This window comes from Natrix helvetica (genome assembly GCF_964273705.1).
Source record: "Natrix helvetica genome assembly, chromosome: 2".
Classification (NCBI taxonomy): domain Eukaryota; kingdom Metazoa; phylum Chordata; class Lepidosauria; order Squamata; family Natricidae; genus Natrix; species Natrix helvetica.
The window spans coordinates 84,150,494-84,176,531 of NC_138552.1; the positions used below are offsets into that span (position 1 = coordinate 84,150,494).

Below are 26,038 nucleotides of genomic sequence, written 5' to 3' on the forward strand. Positions count from 1 at the left end.
TACAAGATAACAGGAATAAGAATAAACATGAATAAGTACACAGTAAACGGTATAAGTAAACGGACAGGGATGCTAGGCACGTTGGTGCACTAATGCACGCCCCTACAAAATTGCTTTTAACCTTTTAAAAGAAACGGATTACAATTGCAACGAGGGCTGCTCAATGAACTTGCCAACTACACAAGCAGAAAAGGGCCAAGCTCTCTCGTAAAGTGGAGCTAGCCGCCCTTTCTTTTTCTTTTTTGCAACCCGCTTCGAGACATTAAACAACTCGCGCGCCGCGGTACTTCACAGGCACGAAAGCGGCAGGGAAGAGCAACGGGTGAAGAAAACAGCACGTGACAGGCGGCCCCCGCTGCGCAGGCGCGATGGTGAGACGGCCCGGATCAGCTGGGAAGGAGGCGTGTGCGCCGCTGCCGTGGAAAAGCCGCCCCCGCCGTCGGAGATCGAGAGGCACAGAGAGAGGGAGAGAGAGAGGCGCAAAGGTGAAAACGTCGGGACGCTTCCCCGCGTCGGGCAAGGCAGGAAAAAAAAAAGGCTCAGGCGGCGAAGCTGCCGCGTGGGGGGCTGGTGGTGGTGGGGCGTCCATTTGAATGATTTCAGCAGCTTGGGCTGAGCGGAGCCGGTGCCGGATGAGCGTTTCCCCGAGTTTCTACTGCGGGGCAGCCTGGTTTTAAAAAAAGCTGTTGCCATGATCGCCCTCCTCTTGTGGGATCATCTCCGGGCGGGCAGCTCCGAACTGGACTGGTGCGAGGATAACTACACCATCGTGCCCACCATCGCCGAGTTTTACAACACGGTGCGTAACTTGGAGTCGCTGCTCCGCCTCTCGGCTTTTGCAAAAGGGGGAGAGAGAGCGCGGCGCTTCGGCGCACGCTTGCAATCGTCCCGCGCTTGTTTGCGCTGCTTTTTGGAGGGGTTTGCAAAAAAAAAAAAAAAGTTGCGTTCCTACACGCTAAGCCGGCCTGGGAGCCGCTCCAGGAATAGTCCGGTGGAAGCTCCTTGCTTGTTTGATGGGCTGGAAAAAGAAAGAACCTGTGCATCAGGTGGGGGTGCCCCGTGTAGCGTGATGGATCTAGGTTTTGGGCTCAAAATGTGCCGCGGTGGCTTGTAAACCACGATTTCCTGGCTTGACTCGGCTAGAGAGCCACGATTACTAACATGTGAGAATGTTAAAGTCACCGGTGCCTATTTTTATGTTTTATGTTTTATTTATTATTATTATTATTATTGTTATTATTATTATTATTATTATTATTATTATTATTATTATTATTATTATTATTATTATTATTATTATTATTATTATTATTATTATTATTATTATTATTATTATTATTATTATTATTATTATTATTTTATTCATTAAACATGAAACTCAGCCAACTCAACATTCAAAAATGCATCACAAATACCAGTGACTGGTGTTAATGGTTGATACGGTTTGATGCCAGTGTCCTAGGTACCAACCAAGTACCTTCTTAAAATACAAGATGTTCCGAGTAGCGCAGTTTTTTGCAGTTCCGCTGGTGCTATTGCAGGAAGCTGCAATTTGTTGATGTCTCTTGTAAAATTATTGGAAATGGTGCCAAATGCCCCGATGACAATGGGTATCACTGTTACATGCTTCATCCATGTAGTTTCGATGGCCAGGTCGCGATATTTCATGATTTTTTCTAGTTCTTTTTCTTCGACTCTGGCATCTCCAGGGACAGCGATATCAATAAACTGTACACTTCGGCCCTCTACAACTGTGATATCTGGTGTGTTGTGCTCCAAATGATGATCTGTTTGTATTTGAAGTCCCACAAGATCTTCACCTTCTCATTTTCAATAACTTTTTCCACGTTATGTTCCCATGACTTTCTGGATACAGGTAAATCATATTTTTTACATAATGACCAGTGGATTAATTTAGCAACTTGGTCATGTCTAGCTTTGTAATCAGTTTGTGCAATTTTGCTGCATTCACATATTAAATGTGAAACAGTTTTGACTTTGTTATTGCAAAGTCAGGAGTTTGGGTTGTCAGTCAATTTTAGTATCTTCGCTTTCATGGCATTAGTTTGTAGTGCTTGTTCTTGAGCAGCCAGTATTAAACCTTCCGTTTCTTTCTTGATAGTTCCCATCTTAAGCCATGTCCATGTCAAGTTGTCATCACATTTTCCTTCCAATGTTTTTCAGGTGCTGTCCATGCAAAGCTTTGGTTTTCCAACTATTTAATGTATCATCCAGCTGTTTTTCCTTATATTCTGCCTTTGTTTCTGTTGTTTTTATTATCTCCATTTTCATAGCCTGCAGCAATTTTTCTGCACTTTGGTTCACATAATCATTCAAACTTCATTTTTCTTCTTCTACAGTTTGATGGATTTGCAATAGCCCCCTGCCCCCTATTTTTCTTGGCAGGTACAACCTGTCGATGTCACTTTATGGATGTAAAGCATGGCACATATTCAAAAGTTTGCGTGTTTTTCGGTCCATGTTTTCCAATTCAGCCAAAGTCCAGTTGATGATTCCAGCATTATTATTATTAGTGTTGTTATTATTATCATCATTATTACTACTATTATTATTATTGAAACACGATTTCAATTGAATTCTATGAGATTTTTGCTATGCGTAAACTTTGAGTAGACCGGCGTTTTTTCAACTTTAGCATGCCTTTTGCAAAAGTGCCGTGCATCTCAACTCCCAGGGGTACAGAATATTGGGAGTTGAAGATCCACAGCTTCTTAAAGTGGCTAAGATTTGAGGAATCAACTGGAATAGGCACACAAAGGGGAATGTATTTATTTAGCAGGTTGTCCATCGCATATACACGACTCTGGATGGCTAACAATGAAAAGAGTAAAAGCAAAACCGACAAAAATTAAAAACAACAGAAATAGCAGTAGAAACACTCAAGGGCTCATCCATAATACCAGGCTAAATGGCAAAACCAGTTTTTAGTGCCTCATGAAAAGGCAGCAGAGAATAATTAGTTCGTTGGGTTTTTACACCTTATTACAGTAGTAGTTTCATTTGGGCCTTAGAAGGTAACCACCATTCACACAGCACATTTAATCTGGTTACTGAATTAATCCCCTTTTCTTTGGATCTGCATGATATATTGAAGCATGAGTGCTTACTCAACTGATGTTAGCAAAATGCTAACCACGCTTAAGCATGTTGTGAACATTGACCTGCTTAAGTTAACCTAGTTCATTTCTGATCAGTTTAAATGTAGCTTGATCGCAAATGTTGAGCTTTGTTTTGGGGGGGAGGGTAATAGGTAATATGTAAAATCATGAGGATGACAGAAACGTTCCAAAGTTATGAATATGTATTCTTACTCCAAGGTTTTGAAGCTTTGCTGGATGGATTGTTTTTGTTTTTAGTTAAGCACCTTCTTTGGAAGTAATTTGCTTTTCATATTGGAGGATAAAGCTTAAATGGATTGCCCTTCATTAATAGAGCAAAGCGATGGTCTCAAATATTGCAGTCATTTTAAATCTTGCTTTAGGAAAAGAGAATTCTGGACAAATTCAGTTACATTTAAGAGGCTATACTGTGGTTGACAAACCTCCACAGTTTGACATCGGTGTAGAAATTGTGCTAAACAAAGGCATAGCTTTGAAAATAATAAAGACTATAACTTCACCATGCAAATAAGTTTGCCAAACTTAACCTGTGTACACTTTTCATGTCTTCCAAGTTTAGTTATATTACTTTTTTTTTATTTGGACATATAAGAAGATAAACCACACCAAGTAAAAAGTCAGTGTCATTACTGGAGGTGATTTTGTTAACTTATTCCTTCAATATTTGCTAAGCTACCTATAGGTTCTGTAGTAGGAATTAAGTAGTTTGTTCTCATGGAACTACATTATGATATTACAGTGTCTGGGACAAATAGTGACAATAGTGGCATTTCGTTAATGACAGCAGCTGGGATTAGCAGTTGCTTTAGAATCACATTGTTTAGTGACGGAAATACCAATTCCAATTATTGTAACTCGAGGACTACCTGTGGTTAATTTTTCAGCGCCCTTAACTTTGATCATTCACTAAATAGGGCAGCTGCTAAGCAAGTACTCCTTGTATATACTTTCCTGGGCTAGATCCTGACTGAAGCTCTCACCTTTTCTGAAATCTTCCTTCAAAGAGGAAGTGGGAATTGTTTCCAATATAGATGGATAAGAGAACCTTTATTGTCACTTTTTTTCTGGGAACACACCAGCACACATTAAAAAAAATGAAATTCTGATGCCTGCTCTCAAATACATGCACACGCGCGTGTGCGCGCACACACACACACACAAAAATGACAGACCATTTAGTTTTAGAATACATAGCAGAAAAAAGAATTGAGAGTTAACAAGGTTGATACTATAGGGTATGAAACAGAATTACAGAATCTAGTTCTGTTTTGGTACTGCAAAATCTCATCTCAGAAGATAAGGATCAAAACTGTTCACGGAGAGGATGTGTAATACAGCAAACCCTGATCAAGCAGCTCTTCTATGCCTAGTCCTGGATAGAAGGGAGTAAACTTCCAATAATCTTTTCTGCTGTTCTCACCACTCTGCACAACCTTCTGTCCAAAGCAGTAATACTTCCAAACCACACAGTAATACAAAAATATACCTGGATTAAGACAATCCAGCAATTCAGCAACATCTACTCCCCCAGTTGATTGCCTGAAGGAGCTGGGTAGGGTGATGGTCAACAGATGGCAGAGCTTATGCTGTGGCGAACAGTCTTTGATCCTTTGATCTCAACAAACTCAGAAGAATCCCTGATCATCTCACAAAATCTTACTCAAATGATACTGAGCAAATGTGAGCAATTTTAACTGCAAAATAAATATCTCACAGATGTGTCACAACAGCATATAGGGAGATCATCCCCTTTGCCTGAAAGGCTGCTGTATTCAGTGAAAATAGCAAAACACTGATTAATTAAGGTCTCCTTTGTGTTATGATTGCTAAGGCTGTCACTTGATTAATGGTGCAAAATTCCTACCAGAGAAGGATTGGGGGAAAAAAATCTGTAATTTCTTTCTGCTTATTTAAATATTTTCCATTTTTCTCTCTAGATAAGCAACGTCTTGTTTTTTGTCCTGCCCCCTATATGTATGTGCTTATTCCGACAATATGCAACCTGCTTCAACAGTGGAATATATTTAATATGGACCTTGCTAGTAGTTGTAGGTAAGTTATTCTGAAATTTTATGGGATCTGACATGAAAATTAGGAGATTATTATTTTTAAATTATGTACTCCAGTACCATGAAATCAAAAGATACCTCAATTGAGTGGGTGTTTAAGCATATAACTACAAGTGGCTCCTCGACTTACGACCACAGTGGACTCCAAAATTTCCATTGCTAAGCAAGACAGTTAAGTGAGTTTTGCCCCATTGGGTGACCTTTTGAGTCACAGCTGTTAAGTAAATCACTGGAATGAAGTTAGTAACACAGTTGTTAAGTGAATCTGGCTTCCCTCTTGACTTTGCTTGTCAGAAGGTTGCAAAAGAAACTGCAACCATCATAAATACATGACAGTTGCCAAGCACCCGCATTTTGATCACATGACATTGGGGATGCTGCAAGGGCCATAAGTGAAAAAAGATCATAAGTCACATTTTTTCAGTGCCGTTGTAACTTCAAACAGTCATTAAATGAATGGGTTGTAAGTCAAGGAGTACATGTAATTCAGAAGCAGAATATGAACTCAAAACAAAGAACGGTATTGTAAGCTGATACCATCATGACCCCTTTAATGTATCATATAACAGCCTTACTAATATATTCATCTTACTGCACTGATTCCTTTGGCTATTACTAGTGATGTAGCAATCCAGGTTTTGCTAAGTTATGTCGTCACTTCTTTTTGTCCATAAGTTCTGCTCCCATAGGAATCCGAAGAAATACCCAGTAGCTAAAATACAAACACACAGAAACAATAATAAGTTATAATAATAAGTTTGAATTTATTAGCCGCTCCCTTTCCAAGTAGGACTCGGGGCGGCGTACAATGGGGCATATAAAACATAGAAAATATATAAAACACATAGGCGTACATACAGAACATACATACAGATACACAAACACGGACTCGGAGGAGGTAAACAATTTACATCATATAGACAGTTAAAAAACCCGCATTAAAATACCCCAATTGTAAAAACCCAATATAAAAATTAAGATTTAACGTTTAAAATACAATTTAAAAACAGTTAGGAGGAATAAGAATAATTACGATTGAGCCAGGCCAGATAATTGAAAGAGGTGGGTCTTCAGCTGAACACGGAAGGAGCGGAGATCGGAAGTAATCCTGATGTCACGGGGGAGGTCATTCCACAGGGCTGGGCCCACCACAGAGAAGGCTCTGCTCCTGGGTGTCGCCCCCCGGCACTGTTTGGCGGACGGCACCCGGAGAAGTCCCTCTCTGTGTGAGCGAATTGGTCGTAGGGATGTGTGGGGCAGGATGCGATCCTGCATATAACTAGGCCCTGTGCCATGAAGCGCTTTAAAGATCATAATCAAAACCTTGAAACGCACTCGGTAGACCACAGGAAGCCAGTGCAGCTCGCGCAGGAGAGGTGTTACAGGGGAGTACCTAGTCCTCCCCATAATCACCCGCGCGGCCGCGTTCTGGACCAACTGTAGTCTCCGAGTGCATCTCAAGGGAAGCCCCATGTAGAGAGCATTGCAGTAATCCAGGCGAGACGTCACTAGCGCATGGGTGACTGTGCGTAGGGCATCCCGGTCCAATAAGGGGCGCAATTGGCGCATCAGGCGGACCTGATGGAACGCCCCCCTTGCCACGGCTGTTACATGGTTATCCATGGACAGCCGGGCATCCAGGAGGACGCCCAAATTGCGCACCTGTTCCATGGGGGCTAGTTGGACGCCCCCGATGGCCAGAGATGGAAACACCTGGTTGAACCGGGAGGCCGGAAGCCACAGCCACTCCGTCTTGGAAGGGTTGAGTTTTAGTCGGTTGCCATCCATCCAGACCCGTACGGCCTCCAGACACCGGGACATCATTTCGACGGCCTCATTGGGGTGGTTCGGGGTGGAAATGTATAGCTGAGTATCATCAGCATACAGATGATATCCCACCCCAAAACCACGGATGATCTCGCCCAGCGGTTTCATATATGTGTTGAACAGGAGAGGCGAGAGTACCGATCCCTGTCAAAATCGTTTAATTTATTTTTTTAAAATTTTGGATAAGCATGATTGCACTCTTTGTCTTCCTTGATTGTGAATTGGATTGCACAATATTTTTATTTTATTTTATTCATTTATTTAAAATAATTACATAGCCGTTCATCTAATAACCAACTCTGGGCATCTCTAATAACTAGCAATTTATCTGTTACAGAACATCCTCTTGGCAGTAGGTAGGCAACTCGGTGTTCAGCTAGGTAGGCAACTCGGTGTTGTCCAAATACTTTTAACTAAAAATTCCACATTCCTGTGTCATTTGTTCAAAGTGCCGAGAGGTGATGTGAATTGAAGTCCAAAATATATAACTGGTGTTCTTCCCTGTATAAAATCTCAGTGAATGGGGAGAACGGTTTGAAGTAGTGGTGAAGCTACTAGTCTGCAAACCAGAGACTTGAGTTTAGGCACAAATGCCAGCTAGGTGACTTTGAGTCAGCCTCACTACCTTACAGGATTGTTGTGGGGAAAAGAGGAGGCAGGAGTGTCAGCATCCTAGACCAAGCCAAGTCTAAAAACCACTAGAGAATTTCTAGAAGCCTGACACAGAGACAAATCAGCCATCAACAGGCACATAGGGATAAACAACATCTACATACCATTCAAAAGAGACAATTGTAAAGCCAACAAAAAGAAAAAGATCAAAAAGAAAACTCCGAAGGCCATTAATCAATACCCAGATGAGCAGAGATTAATACCAAGATTAAGCAATAATCAAGAAATAAACAATACCCCAATCAAGGAAGTACCAACTCAGACAAACAAACAGTAAATGAGAGCTTGATCAAGGAACCCCCAAGAATATTTCCACCAATACTGACAAGAAAAGCCACAGTATATTAAAAAAAGCAGAATAAAATCTTAAGTAAAAAAATTATATGGGAAAAATCACCCATTACTCCTCCCTAGACCAAGGACTGTGTAAGATTTGTCCTGCTTTAGTGCTTTTAAGAACATGGAATTAAATATTTCTATTAAGACGGGCTGGCCAAGCAAAATCTTCACAAATTGAAGATTTGGGGGGGCAAGTGCATTAAAATGTTGATTTTAGAGGGTGAATGTTGTCTTTCTTTTATAACATGGCTTTTCATCTTGTACAGTATGTTTCATCTAAAGCAGGGCTGTCCAAACTTGGGAACTTTAAGACTTGTGGACTTCAACTCCCAGAATTCTGGAAGTTGAAGTCCACAAGTCTTAAAGTTCCCAAGTTTGGACACCCCTGATCTAAAGTATAAAGGTTTAATTTTTCAGACAGTCGTTGGAAAATAATTATATGGCCGTGTCTTAGGGGTAGAATAATAATCATTTACTGTATCTCTCTAGGAATTGGATCTGTCTACTTCCATGCTACGCTTAGCTTTTTGGGTCAGATGCTTGATGAACTTGCCATACTTTGGGTTCTGATGTGTGCTCTGGCTATGTGGTTCCCCAGAAGGTATCTACCCAAAATGTTCAGGAATGACAGGTAAATATCTCTGGAAAGCATTGTGTTCAGGTTTTTGTGCTTTAATATCATGACTGTTTCCTTGAAAGAAGGAACACAGAAAGACGATTCTTGACAAAAAACAAGTGCAGGAAATTTGAACCGATGTGTTGTAAGCTAGCTTCAGGTTTATCTTTATATAGGCAAGCAGATTGGGATTTAGTTCAGTTACAACTTCTCCAATTTGCCCTGCAGGTAACCTCCCTATGTTATGGTCTTCCTATTGCTGCCTTTGATAGACAAATGACAAAGCAGAAGACAAAGCGAGTTTATCTCCCAGTTTATCCACACAATTTAAGATTAGGGAAAGTGTATCTAAGTAGCTACCTCATAACACTCATGCAAAAAAAAAAAGGCAGAAGATAAATGTCAAAGAGCAACATTGTCTTGCATGTTGAATTAAAGAGGAAACCTGAAGTTGGCTGGAAAATTAAAGGATTAGCTTAATGGAATTTACCCAGTTAGGAAGAACTACTACACAAACCAGTTTTGTCAAGTGGTTAAAGCACCACTCTAGAAACCAGGAAATGATGAAATTCCTGCCTTAGCCATGAGAACTGGCTATGTGACCTTGGACCAGTCATATACTCACAGCCCAACTCACAGGGCTGTTGTAGAGGAAGAAAAATGGGAGGAGTAAGGAGTATTAGGTATGATCACTGTATTGAGTTCTCTATAAAAACAATAAATGTGGGATATAAATTAAATAAAGTAAATCCGCCATTGGATTTATAGGTCATTGGTTCAAAGATATTTCCTTATTTAAACAGAGAAACAGAATGACCACGGATGGGAAAAACGGGGAGAATGGGAGCTACTTCCAACTTTCTATTGAGTTTCCTTGTGGAAAACTGGTGGGCAGCATTGGAAATCCCTTCCCTACCTCTGCCCTCCCGCAAATGGTGTGCTGGGCTGTGAGTCAGGAATTGTGCATGGGGATGTGCAAGAGGTGATGCTCAGTTCATGAAGAGGGTGTGTGCATGTGCCACGTGTCAGGTAGCCTGCAGCCCCTTGTATGGGGATCATGGGGAGGTGTAAGAGATGCCATGTTGGTCAGGTGTAAGAGATGCCATGTAAGAGATGCCATGTTGGTCAGGTAGGACAAAAGTGTGGCACAGGTCATGAAGGGTGTGTGTGGATCACAGGGCGTGTGGATCACAGAGAGGTGCCTTGTAGATGGGGGAGGGCATATGTGGAGGTTGCGGGTAGAGAAACGTTTGGGGATCCTTGAGAGTATATGAGATGTGCCATGCAGGTTGGGGATGTTGCATGGAGGATTGGGTGGGTCAGGAAGGCTGCATGGCCCTTCCTCCTCCCTTTCTTCCTTCCCTATTCTTTCCTATTCCCTTCTCTTTCAGCAAGTTAAGTGGCTGCTGCTGGGTGGGGGAGGAGCAAGGCATTGCTGGACTGGCTGGGAAACTGTCATGAAATGTTGAAAATGAAGTTCATGTGACCATAGCAGCAGTACAGCAGCAGCCATTAGCTCTAAAGGAGCCACAGTTTTCCTAAATTTCACTCTCTCAAAAATTATGGGTCTGGATTTTGGACACATACTGTAAGTTAGCTCATTTGAGGTACCTTGGTTTAAAGTTGGTGCCGTAGGATGCACTGGTTTGCCCAGTTAAAAGTCATGACAGTGAGATTTTTAGTAGTATATAAATAACTGATAGGGTAATGTGGCTAAACCTGTTTGTTCTGGGTGAGTTTGGTCTTACTGAAATCTAGTTTTTCTGCTTGGAGTCTTCAATACTGTACATTATAGCTGCCACCAATATATTATTCACTTCCTCTATACTTAGGATGCTCCTCATAATGTTATATAGATAATGCCAAGCAGGCTGAAATACTGACACAAGGGAAAAAAGCTATTGAAAAAGGCTTAGGATTTTTTTCAGTGGCATGTTTGTTGGCGGTTGCTGGGGTAATGAGGGAGAATTGGGTTAGAGATATCTAATCCCTCGGCAACTCTTCCCCAAAAGATTATAAGATTAATGTGTAGCCCCTGCGCCCCAGAGGAAAGACGAGAGGAACACAGATATCATATTTGCGGTTAATCCTTTTCTTTCGTTCTATCTCTCATAAGAATATGGCCGATTATTTACCAAGGATTTATTTGCCATGTGACAAATTACGAAAAATAGCTTAGTCTTCCCCCAGTGTAGCACCTTTTACAACGATTAAACTACAGCTCCCATCGTCATCAGGCAATCTGGATTAGAGAAATTACCCTTTAGGGATTTATATCCAGTCCTTCAGAGACGGTTTCTAGGTTGGTGATTTATTGTTCAAAAGTCAGTAATTAAATATATATGCATATGCACATACCCATAGATGGATGGATGATTGAGAAAGATGGACGATAGATGATAGATGATAGATAGATAGATAGATAGATAGATAGATAGATAGATAGATAGATGATAGATAGATAGATTTCAATTTATTAAATTTATAAACCGCTCCCTCTCCCCAAAGGGACTCGGGGCGGGGATAGATAGATAGATAGATAGATAGATAGATAATAGATAGACAGATAGATAGATAGATAGATAGATAGATAGATAGATAGATAATAGATAGATAATAGATAGATAGATAGATAGATAGATAGATAGATAGATAATAGATAGATAGATAATAGATAGATAGATAATAGATAGATAATAGATAGATAGATAGATGATAGATAGATAGATAGATAGATAGATAGATAGATAGATAGATGGATGATAGATAGACATAGGATAGAGAGAGAGAGAGGAGAGAGAGAGAGAAATGTCTGAGAATGTAGATCTTTGGTGGAGAAGCCTCCATCCTTTTGGTGGTCCCCAACATTTCTATGCTTCACCATTACTGTCACTCTGGGATAGCATTGTGGTTGAGCCCTAACAGATGCGAGTGTTGTGGCTGACATTGATCGAGGATTATTATTGCAATGGTAGGAGCAGCTTGAGTTACTGGATCTGCCACTGAGCACCCTGGCCCCCGATGACCGGTAAGGTAGACAGAAGGTCTGATTGAGTCAAGCACAGCTCTAAGAAGTCCCATTCAGCAAATAAAAGTGCAAGAGTACAAGGTTTTTACAGAGAATTTTACTATGGTGATTTAGCCTTGCTAAAATCCTCTGGTTATGATGAGGATGCATTGCACTTTTGCACTTCTTCTTCATCCCTGCTGCTAGATCTGGCCTTGCTGTCAAAATCTGGTCGGAAGGGCTTTCATAATTCAGGTCTATTTCAAACCTTTCCCTCTTTCACAGCTAATGGAAGTCAGATCAACCTCGTGGTTTTTGCCTTACGGGAATCCTCGACTTCCAACAGTTCATTTAGTGACCATTCGAAGTTACAATGGCACTGATAAAAGGGCTTATTACCATTTTTCACACGTACACACACGCTTGCATCCCCATGGTCACGTGTTCAATTGACTCATATTTATGACCTTTTGCCGTGTCCTGGATCCAATGATCTCCTTTTGTGTGCTTCTATAGTTGATAGCCAGACTGGAATTTTTAAATAATGGTGTCTTTTAATCTTCTCCCAATTTAGTAGCAAAGCCTCCCTTTTGAGTGCTTCTGATGAGCAAAGTCAATGGGGAAGCCGGATTCACTTAACAACCAACTTCGCACCAGTGATTCGCTTAACCACTGTGGCAAGAAAGGTTGTAAAATGGGCCCAAGCGCACTTCACCCCTGCCTCGTTTACCAACAGAAATTATGGGTTCAATTGTGGTCATAAGTCGAGGATTACCTGCATTTTCTGAAGCTTGTTTAAACACATTGTATACTGATTTTTTTCTTCTCCCCAGGATGGCGGCGGTCAGTTTTTCCTGCTTTCAAAATGTCAATATTCATACAGCTTTTATTACCTGTTTTTCATCATGATAGGGGCAATAACCCAGTGTTTGTTTTAATTCTCTTAGTCAGTATTGACTCTCATTGCCTGCTTCTGACGGTGGAGAAAGTGGCTGGTCCAAGGTCACTCAGCTGGCTTGGCGCCTGTGGCAGGACTAAAACTCAAAAACTCCCACTTTTTAGACGATGCCTTAAACCACTGCACCAAAGTAACTCCCTGTAATTCCCATAAAAATCTATAAAATGTCCCTTTAAGCCCTCCCTCACTTCCGTTTCATCCAGAGTTATGTGTTTCTCCCTCCTCTTTCACTTCCAAAGCAATTCTTTTTAATTTCCAAAATTGTTCTGCATTTTCTCTTGGAATATTATCTATAGTCTTTGCTCTGTAAACTACAGTTTTTGCAATGGTTTTTTCTTTTTATATACACATAGTACAATATTATCCTTGCACTTTCCATTCCCCCCCCCCAGCAAACATGCCTTTTTTTCCTTGTTCACCAGACAATTATTTTCACTGCTTCTGTTAGTATAATTTCATATATTTCTTTTCGAAGAAATGATAACATTTTGCTACTGTCTCACAAATGGGAATTGAAATAGGCAGTAGATTGCCAGCTTTGCTTACAGCCTTATGTGTAGTAAGAATCAGGTGCCAATCCGTAAACTGTAATTATCAGAGGATCAATTATAAGTTTACCTTTTGCCACTTACAACAAAATTTAGCCCTTGGGAGTGTGAACAGCACATGGCCATAGAATAGGGCAGTGATGGCGAACCTATGGCACGCGTGCCACAAGTGGCACGTGGAGCCATTTGTCAGGGCACGCGAGGCACTGCCCTGTCAGCTGGCCAGCGCGCATGTGCGCGCTGGCCAGCTTAGTTCACCTTTTTAAAAGCCATTTTTTGCCCTCCCCAGGCTCCAGAGGCTTTATAGGGACAGTCTGGAGGCTTACCTGAAGCCTTCGGAACGCTTAAAACCACCCTCCGAGCAAACCGGAAGTCAAGCGTTCCAAAGGCTTCAGGGACCATCCGGAGGCTTCCCTGACGCCTTCTTCGCGCTTAAAATGACCCTCCGAGCAAACCGGAAGTCACTTCCGGTTTGCTCGGAGGATCCTTTTGAGCGCTCCGAAGGCTTCAGGGACTATCCGGATGGTCTCTGAAGCCTTTGGAATGCTTAAAACGACCCTCCGAGCAACCCGGAAGTCACTTCTGGTTTGCTCAGAGGGTGGTTTTAAGTGTTCCGAAGGCTTCAGGGAAGCCTCGGGACGGTCCCTGAAGCCTCCGGAGGGGCAGGGGAGGCTCTTTTCGCCCTCCCCAGGCTCCTATAAAGCCTCTGGAGCCTGGGGAGGGCGAAACAAGCATGTAAAAATGGGGGGTGTCACGCGTTGTGTGCGCATGCGCACTGGGGGGGTCGCGCGTTGCATTATGGGTGCGGCATGCCCACACATGACCCCCCTGCGCTCCCCCCACTTGTGGCACGCGAGCCAAAAAAGGTTCGCTATCGCTGGAATAGGGGCTTATTTAAAGGGAGAGCTGCTGTTATATTTTGATGAATTCCTAATTTAAGTTCATTGTTTGGCTTCACCTTGTAGCTTCAACACATACAGATAATCCACAACTTGCTACCTAATATCAGTGGTTCATGCACTTCATATCCTCAGTATTTTCTTCAAGTGGTCACCCATAAAGTCAGTGCCAAAATTGTAGTTGGCACAGAAAACCTTTGAGCAGTGATGAGTGATGATGAATAGAACCACCTTGGAAATGACCAAACAACTCATTTTGCTTTTTGCTGTTTCGAACACAATTCGGGGTGCTTAGTAGAGTGTACAAAGCCTTGCACAACTTTGACTGTAATTAGGTGTAGGACAGCTTGTTGTAGGAGCAGGCAGAACAAGTAAAGCGATTCATCAGCCTAAAATTGTTATATTCCCTCAAACGGTCTTAAGTCCAACCCTTCCCGAATTACGTTGACCCTTATCTGGTGTGAATACATTCAGGAATTCCACGGAATTCAAGAAGGGTTGGACTCAACTTGATCTACCTGCTCTTCTCCTTCATCAAGTTGTCTTACATCTAAGTCAGGGGTGTCAAGCTCGATTTCATTGAGTTTGACACCACTGGTCAAAGTTATGTAAGGCTTTGTACACTATAGTTCACTAGATTCTCGTGTTTGACCCTTCTCTAGTGTGAATAAATTATCACCCGATAAAGGTCAACAGAATTCAGGAAGAGTTTGACTCAATCTGTTCTACCTACTCTTCTTTTACATCAAGTTGTTTTACATCTAACTTTGGTCTAAGTTGTATAAGGCTTTACATTGTAGTTACCTGGTGTGAATAAATTTTCGCCAGATAACAATGGAATTTAGGAAAGGTTGGACTCAACTCGTTCGGCCTGCTCTTCTCCCACATCAAATTGCCGTACGCCTAACTTTATCTTGTCACTGTATAGGATGGAGCAATAAAACTTCTGAATTGGAACTTAATTATGATCCTGTTTGCTTTTTACTGACATTTATTCCTTTACTGTTTGCTTTGTATTCTTGGGTCAATAACAGAGCATTGTTTCCAGATCTTACTACAGATACATTTTGTTGCAGTTACAGGTAGTCCTCAATTTACGACCACAGTGGAGCCCATTTGTGTTTCTAAGTGAGACATTTGTTAAGTAGGCTTTGCCCCATTTTTACAACCTTTCTTGCCACATTTGTTGAGTGAATCACTGCAGTTGTTCAGTTAGTACCAACGTTGTTAAGTGAATCTGGTTTCCCCATTGACTTTGTCAGAAAGTCGTAAAAGGCGATCACGTGATCCCAGGACACTGCAAAGATCATACATGTGAGTCAGTTGCCAAGTGTCTAGATTCTGATCACATGACAATGGGGATGCTGCAACAGTCATAAGTGTGAAAAATGGTCATAAATTACTTTTTTCAACGATGGTGTAACTTTGAGCGGTCACTAAATGAACGGTTGTAACTTGAGGACCACCTGTACTTTGGATTTTTTCCATAGTGCAAGAGGAACAAATTGTTGCTGGTATTAAACCAGACTCTTTCCATGTTACTGCAGAGGGATTTTAAATTATTCCTGCTCGCCTAGAATATAGGGTTAAATACTTTTACGGAAGCTGTGATCCTTTCCTTTTATTACAGTTAATCCTTGACTTGTGACCAATTGCTTAATGACCATTCAAAGTTACAATGGACTTTTGACCTTTGTTGTCAAAGTTACAAGTGCTGCACTTCCTGGTCATGAAATTGCCCTTTGGGCACATGTAACTGACGCATTTATGACTGGTTAAAAGTCTGGAGATCCTAAATCAACCAGGTCATGGTAGTCTCAAAGGTGCTTTTTCAGGAGGCAACTGAACTTTCTTGTTTTTCTTTGAACACATTTTGCTTCTCATCCAAGAAGCTTCTTCGGACTGGATGGTGGGGAATGGAAGGTTTTATACTCCTTGCAGACAGTTGGTCATTTCCATGGGTGAGGATGACTCTGAGGAGACAGATACACTTCCAAGTGGCCTCAACGACTCTCTAAAAGAATGAAAATGACCAAACTATCTGCAAGGAATATAAATCCTTCCATTTCCCACCATCCTCTCAGAGCTGAAGAAACGTCTTAGATGAGAAACGTCTTCAGCGAAGGAAGAAAAAATAAAATCCAGTTGCCTCCTGAAAAAGCACCTTTTGGGGGATATTTATGACTGGTTGCAATATCCCACTGTTATGTGATCTGGTTTTGTGACTTTTTTTGCCATTGGATAAACTGGATTTAATTCACCTGATATACTTAACAGCTGTTGTAAAATCAAGTCTGATCACCTGATGACTACAACAACTGACGACCAAATTTCCGGTCTGTAAGTCGAATTCTACAGTACTTGTACATTTTTGCAAACAATGAGAAACAGGCGGCACGTCCATTTTCTCAGTAAGTAAAGTATGTGGTCCTCCATTCTACGTCCCTTAAAGCAAACAACATTTTGGGTTGGCAAAACCTGTTTTTCTTCTCTCGAACAACTGAAGCATCAATTACACGGGGCAAATAGTTTTTGACACCTGTTTTTATGTCGTTATTTCATCCCAGAGTGACCCTGTTTAAAAATACGTGTGTTTTGCAGAGGCCGGTTCAAAGCTGCAGTGGGCATTCTTTCTGGAGTGACTACATGCCTTGCCTTTGTTAAACCTGCCATTAATAACATCTCTCTGATGACCTTAGGACTTCCCTGCAGCGCCCTGCTGATTGCAGAACTTAAAAGGTATGTACCAGACTGGGCAAAAGCTATTCTAGCTGTGGTTAATATATGTGTTAGTAGATATTTAATTTTTTGTGTGTAGTTCCCTTTAATTATTCCTAGTAAGAAGGTTTCGGGTAAAATTACGTTTAATTCAATTATTTAGATCCCGCCTTTATTATTTTTGCAAATAACTCAAGGCAGCGAAAATACCCAACACACCTTCCTTCTCTTATGTTCTGCACAACTTTGTCAGGGGAGTTGGGCTGAGTGGGAGGAACAGGCCCAAGGTCACCCAACTGGCTTTGGTGGCAGAGGCAGGACCAGAACTCACTGTTTCCTACTTTCTAGCTTGGTACCTTAGTAGACCAGGGGTTGGCAACCCACTGCTCTGGAGCCGCATGTTGCTCTCATCCCTCTGCTGCAGCTCCCGGTTGCTCAAAATATGCCTCACAACCACCCATGTACAACACCCACCAGCACATGATTTATTGAGCTTTTTGACCCCCGGTAGGCCAACCATAGATAAAACCAAGAAAATAAAATTTTCAGAAGTAAACAGAATGTTTAACTCAACTACATATGTTCATTTTGTGGCTGCTCAGGAAATAGTCAGGTGCAGGAAGGGTTTTGTGGCCCCCGGTGTTTTCTTTTCTGTGGGAAATGGGTCCAGATGGCTCATTCAGTGTTTAAGGTTGCCAACCCCTGCACTAGACCAAATGGGCTCTCCAATGCTGGTGCAGTTTGTTCCAGCACAACCTCTTCCCGTTTTTAGTTGAAAGTTGTCATTCGGCCTTTTCAGGGGTAAATGTGGTCCTAGGAGATGTACTCTTACTCCCCCCCCCCTTTATAAACTTGCTTAATACATAACTTAAGGTGAAGTTAGTACTTCTTAGTGTAGCACGTGGCCTGAACCCTGTTTTGAAACTCTGATGTTTAGAAGCTCTAGTGTTAAAGAATACTCCTCTAGATACAGAACATGGACTAGATGCCACAGCATGGGACAGCCATCAAATCAAAATTCAAACCATCTCTGGTAAATGTTCAAAACAAAAATTGTAAGTTCTGGACCAGTGTTGTGGTGCCATGTAAAGCAGCAGCTCCCAACCTTTTGGGCATCAGGGACCAGTTCCGTGGAGAGAGGTTTTTCTGCAGACGTGCAGGAGGCGTGGTTTTGCATGTTGCAATGAGGCTTCGCTTGTTTACACGGCCCTGTTACTGGCATACCATGGTCTGGTGCCGGTCTATAAATAAACATCCAGCCAACTCCGGATTATCAGCTAGTAATTAATATAAACCATGTATATACAAAATTGAACTCATGGAAGAAATCTGATAGATGTTAGATTTTCTTCTCAGTAAGCAAAAACCATCTTCCTCCCAAAGTGTTTTTGCAGTAATAAATAGCCTTAGTTCAGGGCATCGTCACGTGATGTCAGAGCATCGTCACGTGATATATTATGACTCCCCCCCTGTTCACTAAACCAGGTGTGGCCGTGGCCAGTATGTGACGCATCTGGCCTGCGGACTGCAGGTTTGACAGCCCTGCCTTGGGTGATAATATATTGGTCCAAAAGGAAGCAAAACTCTTCACATTTACCTTTTTTAGGTAGAGGAATTCAAGTCCAGTAAAATCAAATGCTATGACATCGCTTATAATTGGAATTTTGTTGCTTGTATGCTTCTGGTCAGCTCTGATCCTAAAAGGTAGTGGCTGCATTGCTGTGTGGTTTTGGGGCATCAGTCCATCTTGAATTTTTTGGACCCTAGCCTGTAGACATTCTTATCTTTCATTTGATATTTCACTTGTGCAAATCAGTAATTCAACAGACTAAACCAAAACCTGTATTTTGATTCATAACCCAGGTTGACTTGGCTTGATTTAAACTTCCACCAGTTTTATTCATTTACACTATTGCCAATGTAACTCCTAGTTATCACTTTTCCTTCTAGGTGTGACAATGTCCGAGTTTATAAATTGGGACTATTTTCTGGCTTGTGGTGGATGTTGGCACTATTTTGTTGGATTAGTGACAAAGCATTTTGCGAGATTTGGTCATCTGTTAATTTTCCTTATTTACACTGCGTATGGTGAGTCCTAGTTTGATTCTCCTTTTTTAAGTATTTCCCTTTGCTGGTGTGTACCCGTTTTCATTGCAATAGCGGCACAGTTTCTTGGTGTGTTTCATATTAAAATCAGACCTTGCGCAAGGTGTTTTTGGTGATTAGTTTGATCCATGAATCAGTCAAGTTAGACAGCACTAATAAAATAAATTCTGGTAGAAAAATATATTTCTACTCCCTCATTTGTGTTTTGACAGTGACATATCAGGATGTGTTAAGATTCACACAAATAAGAAAATAGCTGGGCCTCCTTCCATTACTGGAGGCTGATATTTTTGGGTGGAGGTGCTACAAATTTCAGTAGGCAGAACAATGACAAGACAGCAGAGGAATTGTATAATGGGCAAAGATTTTTCTGAGATTTTGCAGGGATGCCGTAGCTAGGGGTGGAATATTGAGAGAACAATGCTGGAAGTCTCTTCTAAAGTTTAAACCAGGACTGTCCTACCTTGACAACTTTGAGATCTGTGGACTTCAACTCCCAGAATTCCCCAACCAGCTATGCTGACTGAGGAATTCTGGGAGTTAGTCCACAGGTCTCAGAGTTTTCAAGATTAGGTACCTCTGGTTTAAACCATTATTCTCCAGCTACAGTCAATGTCGCCTATTTTTATTATCAAATTTCAAAGTCCAAAGATCTTTGGAATCATTAAAAATAGTCCAGTGGTTCCAGTTAGTCCACAAACAAAGGATTACCTCCATTTTCACTTCAAATCCTGATTTGAACCCTATTTCTCATAAGTCAGAGACCCAACACTCAGAAAAGCAGCTGATTCATATTGTGTGATCTCAAATTAGCATCTTTGAGAAAGGAAGCTAATTTGCCTTCTTTCCAGAGAGGAAAAAATTGCCGATGCACATATAAAAGTGTTAACAACTCCCCTTGGGGGTTCTCAGTATCCTCAAGTTGAGCCCTGGGATCCAAGCTTGCATTCACAACAATGCACACGGTCTGTTTTACGCCCTGTTTCCAGGGTGCAACAGATGGCAGAGCAGCTAGTGAACGTTTTCTGCGTTGCTGTGTGAGTAGTATAAAAATAAAACTTTTGCAAAAGCTCCCCATTTCTTGAGGAAGGTTCGTTGTTTCTTTTCCCTGCAAAAGTGCATAATTTAGCTACTTCCACTGACCTCAAGCGTTGCCCCTCCTTGTGAAACAATGCAGAGAGGAGCAACAAAAATGATGAGGGGGCTGGAAGTTGAAACATATGAAGACCAGTTACAGGAGTTGCAGGAGGCTGTCACGTCCTACCTCCCTGCCCCCCGGGCTGGCTGGCCCGTGGAGGAGAACTACAATGCTAATCCAGCCCTTGAAAAAATCCAGTTTGACGCCCCTGATACAGGGTCTCCTGCTCTAGCAGGGGGTTGGACTAGACCAGTGTTTCTCAAACTTGGTGACTTTAAGTCCTGTGGACTTCAACTCCCAGAATCCCCCAGCCAGCATAGCTGGCTGGGGAATTCTGGGAGTTGAAGTCCACAGGACTTAAAGTCGCCAAGTTTGAGAAACACTGGACTAGACGATCTCCGAGGTCCCTTCCAACTCTATTATTCAGTGTTCTAAGACCTGAAACCGAAGCAAAACCTCAGTCCTTTCGCTTCTCTCTTTTCCAGGCACATCCTCATCTGTATTGCAGCTTACCTGGGCTGCGTCTGCTTTGCCTATTTTGATGCTGTCTCCGAGATCCCTGAACAAGGCCCCGTCATCAAGTTCTGGCCCAGTGAGAAGTGGGCATTCATTGGGGTGCCCTACGTCACTCTCCTCTGTGCTCACAAGAAGTCTCCCCTCAAGATTACTTGAAAGGCAACGGAAGCATCCCGTCCTCTTTACCTGCTGTTTCTCCAAAAGGCCTGAATCTCTAGTGGGAAGATTGCCCCATGGGGTCCTTGCGGAAGCAAATGGCACCCGATGACGTGGTCAGAGCAGAATCTCAAAAAAAATTTGTTCTGAGTGGCCTAAGAAATGCCTGAATCCATACAATGAGGAAGCACGGAAAGCAGAAAGCCTATATTTCCACAAGTGCACCTCCTGACACCCCCCCCCCCAAAGTAAAGCTATTTCCCTTCTGCTTTGACTGCCTGTCACACGCTCGGTGGGCAGGGAACTGGGTGACATCTTACCCTCCACAGTAAGGAAGGACGAATGGAAATACGGGTGTCTGTCTCTGCGAGTGTGTTGATGGCTGTGTTCTGGTTGAGAAATAATCACCAGATTTGTGTATTAAGGATTTAATAAATTGCTTTGCAGGTGTCCCTCCTCTGCTGCCAGTATATATTTACACATTAATTGAGCAAATGAAATCCCTTTAAACTCTGTGGTCAGTTTAAGAGGAGAACAGTCCTTGAGAAGCTGTCTCTCTTCTTAATCCATAAAAATGCCATAAACATACGACAATCCATATATAATAGTTCACTCTTCGGAGACTTGTTTACTACAGTTCAGAAAATAAGATGGAGAAAAGTCAGTGAAAGAATAAAAATTGTCTTTGAAATGACTAGTTGTGAGGCTTTACTTGGTCTCCAGGCAGTGAAGTCAGTTTTCAGCTGAGTTCTTGGAGGGAGAGCAATTCAACAATCATCTACCAGGTTTCTGCAAAAAAAAAAAAAGGCAGTTTATCTCTCAATCTCTATTTTAATTCCATGTTCTTTGCAAGCAAACAAATGAACTTGGAAAGGTTTGAGTTTAATTATCCATCTGGGTTTTTTTTTTTTTGCCTCTTGTTACCATGACACACTTTTAGGAGTTAGTTACATAGAGGGCAATCAAGCCTCATTATTCACTTCCATTTTTAAGCAGATGTAACTAAATTTCATGGGCAGTGAAGAATCAGTGCTCTGGCTTGCGCAGGTATTTGGAAAGCTGCTTAAATTGTGCAGTTGGGTATTCCCCAGATTCTAAAATATTTGAACCTTTGTTAAAATACATGTCATGGAATCCATGAAATCAAAATGGTGCCCATGGCCATGTGATTAAAAGTTCAGCCCCCTCTTTTCTTTGTGATGCAGGAGGAAAAAGGGGGGGCTTCAATTGTATCCGCTCACTGTTTTATTTTATTTTTGACTCACTCACCCTGTAGATTTAATGTCACTTTTTAAAGAATCCTCTTTTTTGCATTTGAATGCTTTAAATTTAAGGTGTAGGCTAATAGATGAGATGCCTGATAAATAATCAGCCACGGTTTAGTAGATTGGGTGGAAAAGGAAAATACAGGCTAAAAATAACTTGGTTTGTTTTCAAGCTTACGCAAAAACAAAAACAGGCATTTCTATCCCTGGATACAAAGCCAAGATATAGTTCTCAATGGGAGGGGGGGGGGGCACACTTCTTGCAACCAGTGTTTCTCAATTGCTGATGCACCAAGCTGGGTAAATATCTATGCTTGATTGTGGAATTGAATTGGGCGCTTTGTTCCTTTCTATTCCATTTGGCTGTGACTGCTTAGTTCCTTGATGCGTTGCCAGAAATGTTGCATGGAGCATTAAATAAATGGGGCCAATTTTCCCATTTGGGAGCCATTGGCCGGGTGGAACTTTTCCGAAGTGTGTTGATTGAGACAGCTTTTATCACCGTGGGGAAGCTCTGGACCGGCCTAGTTCCATGCCTGTTTGTGAGGAGTGCCGCAAGTCTCTGTCAGGACAGCCTGGTCCCTCGTTTTAGGACAAGATAATTCAGTGCTCCCCCTTTGAGCTACAGTGTTTGATTCCTTCAGTTGAAGAATGGAAGGCGCCTGTATTTTTCCAAAGCTGGGGCAGTCTACTTTAGTGAATATCAATAGAAGTTTCCCCCTCTGGCTTGAGGCACATTTCATTGGCCAACCGGTGGCAAAATGAGTTGTAGATGAAATCACCAGCCCAGCAATGATACAGTTGTATTTTGCCAGTTCCTCCCCATCTCTTTGCCAGTTGATTACCAGCACAGACCTTAATCCCATGCAATTTTGAATTGTCTGAGTTGGGCTAAGCTCTGAGTTCTGAGTGATTTGAGATAGCTATTGGAGGCCTTTAAGTTGTTATAGGAGTGGCTAGGCAAGGGGTTCACTCTGCTCGTTATTTAGTTATGGGTCTTCTTAAATGATTGCCAGGGGTTCACACCCATTTTGCAGCTAGGTGTTGCAGGTTCATTGGGAGGACTCTGAAAAATGCAGTGACCAACAAGAATGGGACGAATGTTGGTGGAAAGTTAAAGGATGATTCCCCCTCCCCCTTTTTTAAAAACAAAACAAACCAATAATTGGAGAAATTGGCAGTTGTGCATCAGTGAACCAGCAGCAAAAGTTGTAGTGTTCTGGATATTGTAAAATGCGCGGTGAAAGGCCACAGGTATCTTTATTTTTATTTTCTTTTATTTAAAAAGTTATCTATTTTTCCCTTAGTTTGCAATTCTCAATTGCTATTACTATCAAGCTTCCGAATCTTGAAGTATTTGTTTACAGTGTTACAAGAAAATAAAAATGGAATCAGTAAATACTTATAATCAAATTATTTTAGCAATTTGAGGCACAAGCTTTTGAGTTTGGGAAATAATGTTTTTAGGGTTAGAATTATAGAATTATTTAAGTATTATCTTTCATGCTGTCGATGTTTTCTGTCTTGTAGTAGCAACATAAAAAAGATTATAACTTCTGGTAATCATCTACCTACAGTTGACATGAAGTTGGCATGTGTTTGAAGAACTGCACAAGGCTGTACAGATAATCTGAAAATATGAATGTGAACATTTACAAAATGTAAAAATTCTTCATTGTATGTGTCTCATTTTGTGGGGGGGGAATTATGGAAAGGATTTTTCTAGTAAGCAAGTAATTGTGGGGCACTGTTTAATTAGAGTAACTCTAGTATCCAGTTGTTCAGTTATGCCAACAAAACAGTATTTTCCATCTCATTCTTTTGTGAATTTTCTTGGCTTTACTTGCAACTGTGCAGCTATTTCTTTCTCTTAAATACTTTTATGCCTAGCACGTTCTGTGGGGACGTATGCTGAAAACACATTTTCACATGGCTGCTTTGTTTTTTTTTTTAAAGATTAAGAGATCCAATCATTCTCAGGTATATAATAATATATAATGAGTTTTAAGCATCTGTGCTCTGTTTTTTACCTTTAAACATAATAGTGACAAACTGTCTCTGGGATGTAACCATTTGATTAAGGACTCAAGTTTGGTATCTTGACGATATTGAAATTCAGTAAGCTTTTATGCAAAATCCACTCGGTTTTCTGTTGATGAACAAATGACTTCATTCTTCATTGTTGTAATGTAAAAATTGCTTCATTTGAAACGTCTTTCTTAAAAGTGAGTTTGAAATACAAGTGATAATCTAGAAAAATGGTCTCCACACTTCTTTTATTCTGTATCCTTATCAATAAAACATTTTTGATCATGCCCTCCCAATATATGTATGTTTATTGATTTTTAAATGATATCCATGTACTTCAGATCAATATGTACATTATAAAACAGACCCTCAATATATTTTGATATACTCTTAGAATAGATTAATTTCCTATTTTGGGATAAAAATAAATGCAAAGAGATATTTTCTTCCTGAATTTCAATACATAATTTTGCACACCTCTGGGAAATAGGCATGTCATTTTAGAAACCATAGATGTAGAGAACTGGATATACATGCAATTCCTATTTTTATCTTCCATGGCTGTTGCCTGATGTAAGGCAAAAATGGTAGTTGATGCTCTCATCATGGAAATATGGTATTTTGCCAGTGTTCACACCCATATTTAGAGAAAACAGGCAGGGCTGCTAAATGGATAAGAAAACATCTTGCACTGAAATTGGATATGTCTTGGAAGAGAGATTGTAATAAATTATAAATACATATTTAGCGTGGGTAATAACTTTAGGGTGATTTTTTGTATAGGATATGGAACTTTGAAGGATTTCTTAAAACACAAAGAGAAGTGGGTTAGCATGTGTAGAACAAATGAAAGGAAATGGTGCCATTTAAAGGCTCTTTAAAGAGAGAGCAACTTAAGGGCTAGAAGTCTCTTCAGTTTTGTTTGGATACAACCCCCTCCCCCCCTAGCTTAATCTTTTTAATTGAATACTCAAAAGTGTACCCTACTGAATCAAATCAAATTTTATATGAATTAAGTGTGTAGTTTGGTTTGAAGATTTCCTTTTTAAAAGTTGGGATAAAATCCAACTCTGCAAATAGATTTTTGCTCAGGTAGTAGGATTTTGTTTGTCTATGGAGAATCTCAGTCACCTAGGTCACGGCTGTCCCAAAGATGCTTTTCCAAAAGGCAACTGGACTTTTTGTTTTTCCTTGAAGACATTTCGCTTCTCATCCAAGAAGTTTCTTCAGTTCTGGTGGTAGAATTTTGTTTCTGTTGCTTAACACAGCCTGGTGGTTGAGAATGTTTGAAACCTACAGAGGGAAAGGCGGGCAGTTCTCTATTATAATCACTCTTAATTTTGAGTCTGCAGTTGGATTTCATTTCCATTTTTATATTACTTAAATGTATGTTCTTCCTATGAATATCGATGGTCTGTTCCAATGGTGGGTTTCAAAATTTTTTGGAACCTACTCTGTGGGTGTGGCCTGCTTTGTGGGAGTGGCTTGCTGGCCATGTGACCGGGTGGGAGTGGCTTGCCAGCCATGTGACCGGGTGGGAGTGGCTTGCCGCCATGTGACCGGGTGGGAGTGGCTTGGCAGTCATGTGACTGCATGGGAGTGGCCAAGACGATGTCACTGAATTCTTTGCCCCAATGGATGAACTACAATAAGATTAAAATAAGTACAAAAACAATAAAAGAGCTACTTACAGAAGGAAGATGACTGTTCTTGCCAGTCTTCAGTATCACTGACTCCAATGAATGGGCTGCACAAAGAAGAGACAAAAATGAACTCTTCCATTGCATGCACTGCATTGGGATGAAACCAGCACACAAAACAAAGACAGTTATTTACAGAGGGAAGATTACTGCCTTGTTAGTCTTCTGCACCACCACCTCACCCCCTTGCTCCAATAACCTGCACAAAGGAGAGAGACAGAAAGCAAGATTTTAATTGCATGCACTGCATTAGGATGAAACAAGCACACAAAATAATAGAAAAGGAAAATTACTGTCCTTTTTTGTTTCTTCTGCACACCACCTCACCACCTTGCT

The 26,038-nt window shown here is 41.2% G+C and overlaps 1 protein-coding gene across 2 annotated transcripts; it reads left to right on the plus strand.

Annotated features, from left to right (window-relative positions):
• Positions 1-385: 385 nt before the first annotated feature.
• ACER2 (alkaline ceramidase 2) lies at positions 386-24,289 on the plus strand. 2 transcript variants are annotated; one of them, XM_081944508.1, is made up of 6 exons: positions 386-799; positions 5,078-5,192; positions 8,537-8,678; positions 16,677-16,814; positions 18,744-18,881; positions 20,523-24,289. In XM_081944508.1, exons 1-6 carry the CDS (start codon positions 692-694, stop codon positions 20,707-20,709), a joined length of 828 nt encoding a protein of 275 aa, XP_081800634.1. In that variant the 5' UTR covers positions 386-691; the 3' UTR covers positions 20,710-24,289. The 2 variants fall into 2 exon arrangements, with proteins under 2 accessions (XP_081800634.1, XP_081800635.1); XM_081944509.1 differs by lacking the exon at positions 386-799 and adding an exon at positions 917-1,046.
• The last annotated feature ends 1,749 nt before the right edge of the window (positions 24,290-26,038 follow it).